Source organism: Phaseolus vulgaris, chromosome 5, assembly GCF_051622355.1.
Source record: "Phaseolus vulgaris cultivar YP4 chromosome 5, ASM5162235v1, whole genome shotgun sequence".
Classification (NCBI taxonomy): domain Eukaryota; kingdom Viridiplantae; phylum Streptophyta; class Magnoliopsida; order Fabales; family Fabaceae; genus Phaseolus; species Phaseolus vulgaris.
Genome location: NC_143502.1, coordinates 1,739,889 through 1,744,829, shown reverse-complemented (window position 1 = coordinate 1,744,829; position 4,941 = coordinate 1,739,889). Strand labels below are relative to the sequence as shown.

The window sequence follows — 4,941 nt, the reverse complement described above, 5'->3', positions numbered from 1 at the left end:
CATTTAAATATATATATATATATATATATATATATATATATATATATATATTTCTAATAAGTTTTCTCAATCGCTTCACTTATTAAGTAATTAAGGGGACCGATTTAACTTTAATATTATCATTAACAAGTTAAAAATAATCAACTCAACTTAATTTATTTTATAATAACGAGTTAATAGAAAACAATTTAACTTTCTAAATATAAAAAGTATAAACACTAAAATATTATTTTATTAATGTTATATATATATATATATACATAATAAACTTTAAATATTTAAATAGCTAAGGAAGATTAAGAATTTGAATAATTTGAAATTATATCTGTTTCCTAAATACAAAAACAGGTGAATCTATTTCTATTCATTTGACTCAAAAGTTAAGTAAAGTAAATTAATTTTGACTTATAATAAAAAAATCTTTAATCTTTTTATTACAATCCAACTAAACTCGCGTGGTAAGTCTCAACTAAACTCGTGTGCAGTTCTGTCTCTCTCTAAGGTACTTCCTCTCTCTGTACACAACTACTTGCTATCGATTGTAACTCCTTAATTGCTTTCGAATTTGTTTGTTGAAGACCACATGAACCTAAATTTGACGAGTTTCAGTAGTTTTTGGGGATTTTCTATTTCAAAACATTGATAATGTGCATATCTAGAAAGTAGTTTTTGATGTTGATAAGCTCTGCTAGCTACCTGCAGAGCTTTCTATTGAGCTACTTTTTTTAAGTTTTTTTTTGTAAATATCTGTGGAATTAGGGTTTCTTTTTTTGAGATGTTTGAATGAAATTAGGGTTGTATTAGATTATGCTTCTATATTCACTCTAGATAAAGCCCTTATTTTTTGTTTTTTTTAAGTGGAGTGGGATGATATGGTTGTTGTTTAGAAAGATAGGAATTCTAGGAATCACAACAAGATATAAAAATTCCCAGGGAAGAAAGGAATTCGTGTTTGCTTAGTGGATGTTTCAAGGAGGTTTCTGTATAATACTGATAGCTAGCTTTATTGTTTTTTGAAATGAATTATTTATAGAGAATACAAGGCAAAGATGACAGTTATAACTGTCTAACATAAATTATATATATCATGAGACCAGGTACATTTTGGTTTGCAAAGAGAATCTGCTGGGTATATGATATTTTGGCAATTTTTAAACCATATTGTGATTTTTTCAATGGTATTTCTTCGCTGTTTTAACCTATGGAGTAGTATTGTTCATACACATAATAACTATGGGTAATTTTTCTTTATTGATCACATATCATTGACGATCAACCTGCTCATGTTTGACAAATATATAAACACAATGCCTATTGCTGGCATCTATATGATCTATTGTCAAGAGGCTCTATTCTATTTAGTTTGCCCATATTTAACAATATAAACACAATACTTATCATTTTTTAGAAAATCTGGTCGGCCATGTTGCCTATTGCTGGCATGCACCTGATTTGTTGTCAAGATGCTATGATGTTTTAGTGAAGCCTTATAGTTGATAGCGTCCACTAGTGTTCACTAAGACGATCTTATATTTGTCAGTAAGGCCTTACGTTTGATAACTTTCACTGGTGGATTGTAAAAACAATCTTATTTGTTTAGTGAAGCCTTATGATTAATAGTAATAGTGTTGATAGTGTTCCCTAGTGGATCGGAAAAACGATCTTATACTTGTTTAGTGAAGTCTTACGATTGATAGCTTTCACTAGTAGATCTTAAAAAATTACCTTTCTCTCCCTGTCTTAATTTCTCTTTGGTGAGTCTCGTTCCTCTGCTTTTGAATTATAGTGTTTGATCCGATTTTCAACTCATTTCTCTGTTTCCATCATCCTTTGCTTCCATTTGTTCAATAATTATGTGATCTTTCAATTCTCGTTGTTTTGTTTCGTTCTGGGCTCGTGTGCCCGATTTGTTGAGCCCCCAATAAGACACACATTACATGTTTGGTTAATTTTGAGATTCATCTTACATGTGAATTTGGGAATTTTCATTTATATGTTACCACTTTTTACTGTTCCTTCTAAATTGTTGCCTTTTCATTCCAATAATTTTTGTTTTCTATCTGTGCTGTTTACACTATCGGTTGTCAATTTTATTCTTTTCTGTTTTCAAGGCTGTCTAGTGGAAGTTTGAACTTTGAACATGTATGGGAGAACAGCTTGCCAACTTGTGAAAGAATTTGCAAGTGGGGATGAAGGCCAGCTTGTGTCATTCAATGTAAGTCCAGTTCTTCATTTTAATTGGTATTTCTTATTTTTTATTTTCTACAATTGTTGGGTTATGTTTGAACTCAAGTGTTCTTTATGAGTGCTTTAATTGCAGTCTCAAAGGTGGGGGTCTAGTTTCATAGACTAGAGATATGACTTCAAGAGCTTGTTTGGGTAAACTTGTCTAGAAGTACTTAACTGATCATAAATAGAGCTCATAAAGCTTGGTTAGTTTTCAGATTACTAGTTTTGTGAGATCAAGTTTGACCTTAGTGTTCACATTCTAAAATTGGTACTCTTGTGTGAGTGATATATTTTCTTATTAAGTCTTGAAATAAATTTGTAAAAGCTAGCATGAACCACGTTTGAGTTTTATGCATCTGGGGAATCCTAGTTGTATCTAATGGCAGCCAACGTTACTGGTTCTTGGTGATGGCAATTTGTGTTATGAGAATCTGTCACGGTAACCTAACTGATGATGTTTTAATTCTTCTTAAATTTTCCATTGCCTGCTGTTTACCATGACCTTTATCCTCAACTACAATACTGGAGCTGTATCATGATCTATACTACTTTCTTTGGATTTAAACACTACATATGATTCTTTGCTGTTTCAAAGGTTCAAGTTAGTGAGTATGATTCAACTCTGTATGCTATGGCAAGTTGAGAACCTTTAAAAGTTGTGAGATAAAATTTGAAATTGTTTGCATGGATGATATCTTTTTAATTTGATTCAGGATTCAAGTAGCTATTTCACATATGAAATCTTTTTTTCTTAAATTCATTAAATGCTGGTCTGTTTAGGTACCTTTTTAAATGTCTCATTCATTTCTATCATTTTCATACATCTCTCCACTCTGAAGGGGAAAAAAGCTTCTAGAAGCTACCCTAATTGCAGTGAGTATGGTCTATTGGGGCTCATTATGTTTCAGTTTATGACATCACCATCCTAGATGGTGAAGTATTTTTTATGTATGATTTTCTTTACTATTATTTTTTTATCTATCATAGACTTTTCCCATGGGTTTGTAACTCAGGATCCACTCTTTATATTGCTATGGCTATGTGCATACTTTGGTTGATTATTTTGCCAATAATCTTGCAGAGTGACTTGTTTCAACAAGTAGTTGCAGAATGCAGTCAACATCACCTTGAACTTCAGTCCCTGATAAGGTAACATTAATGTGCTGTCCTGCTTCCTTTCTACATTGGAGTGTGCTATTTCATATATTTTGAACGCAAGCTTGTGTATGATGAAACCGTATTACAAAGTTAAGTAAGGGATGATAAAGTCACATTAGTATTTTCCCTTGAATATTCATAGCAGTATCCTATCCCATTTGAGCATGTGCTGTTCTGTGTAAATAGGAAGATACAGGAAGAAGGTTTGGATATCCAAACAGCAAGAAATGCAGATCACTATGGAGCCCTAATCCACCATCTTGCTTTAGTCCGAAATAAACGTTGCCTAATGGCCTATGTGTAAGTATCTCTTAAATGCTATTTACCATCAAGCATAGTTATTGTTATTACTGTATTTTGTAATCTATCTGCATTCTGAGATTCTATAACTTGTCTCTCTGTAGGTATAATCGAGCAGAAACAATACGAAACTTAGTATGGAAGATAGGGCATGTGCTTCCTCAAGAAATTGAAGAGAAGCTTTGTCATGCGCAGGAAGAACATTTCAGGAAGCATTCTACAGCATTGAAATCTTATATGTCGAAAGTCTTGGTTGATCTGACTGTGGTAACCTCTCCCTCTCCTTCCCCCATTTCCTTCCGTTCTTGCACACACACGAGCAGACATGCACATGTATACATGCATAAGAGATATACAGAGTTTAGTATGCATCTTCATAGTTTCCAAGATGTTTTGTCTGTAATCAGTGCCTTGTTAAGTAATTTCAGCCTAGGTGCTTGTTTGTGATTATTGATTGATAAGGAACTTCTTTTCGTTGTGCTATAAAATTATCCTTAGTTTTAATTCCATGTTTATGCTATGAATCTAGTTATTGCTCTAATAATATAATATAAGCAAGAGTTATCATGCAGATACTTGTTTGGGTGCACCTTAAGATCTTTTGCAGAATGAATAGGGGAGATTGGTTGATAGTAATCTTGGTGGTTAAGAACCATGCATCTAATGACTCCACTATACATGAATGAATTTAAATGTAATTTCGGATTGTTCAATGATTCTTTTAGTTGTTTTTCACCATTTTTCATGAAATAAAATTGAGGTCACGGACGGTGACCTTAAATTTTTAAGTGAATTTTTTTGTTGTCTTATTTGATTATTTAACCTTACAGTAAAGTAGTCTGTTTTCAGTCATAAAATCTGCATTTTAATAGGATATGGTACCACCAAAAGATCCTTACATCAAAGTAAGGGTTCTTGATGACATTGGAGACGGCATTCTGCTGAGTGATGATAAAACTGCAAATTTTGCCTGCCATTCAATGCATCTTCTGAAGCGAACTGATGCTGAGCAATTTATCTCACGGGTTAAGTGTCTTGCACCTAAAGATTTATATTGCATTATAGTTTGAAATGCGATCTAATTTTTCCTGTTTTCTGAAATATTAACAGGGCCAAATGGAGGAACTCACGGGTTAACCTTCTTTCTAGGCTTTTTACCTGAAGGCTATGTATATAAGAAGGCCATTGGAAACTTGATAAGGATTATATAATATTTTTCAAATTTGTTAATGACATTCTCTTCAATTTAGTTCA

At 32.5% G+C, this 4,941-nt stretch overlaps 1 protein-coding gene across 1 annotated transcript; it reads left to right on the top strand.

Moving 5' to 3' along the window:
* Nucleotides 1-397: 397 nt before the first annotated feature.
* On the top strand, nt 398-4,941 carry LOC137834729 (uncharacterized). Its single transcript, XM_068642888.2, has 7 exons — nt 398-502; nt 2,112-2,215; nt 3,311-3,378; nt 3,574-3,687; nt 3,792-3,954; nt 4,560-4,712; nt 4,798-4,941. The coding sequence occupies exons 2-7, from the start codon at nt 2,141-2,143 to the stop codon at nt 4,822-4,824; spliced, it is 600 nt and encodes a 199-aa protein (XP_068498989.2). The 5' UTR covers nt 398-502; nt 2,112-2,140; the 3' UTR covers nt 4,825-4,941.

What these genes read in the sequence shown, in the direction of transcription:
- LOC137834729 (XM_068642888.2), top strand. Translation starts at nt 2,141, where the DNA reads ATGTATGGGAGAACAGCTTGCCAACTTGTGAAAGAATTTGCAAGTGGG. An exon ending in GCCAGCTTGTGTCATTCAAT is followed by an intron (nt 2,216 to 3,310) that starts GTAAGTCCAGTT and finishes ATAATCTTGCAG; the next exon opens with AGTGACTTGTTTCAACAAGT. An exon ending in CTGAGCAATTTATCTCACGG is followed by an intron (nt 4,713 to 4,797) that starts GTTAAGTGTCTT and finishes AAATATTAACAG; the next exon opens with GGCCAAATGGAGGAACTCAC.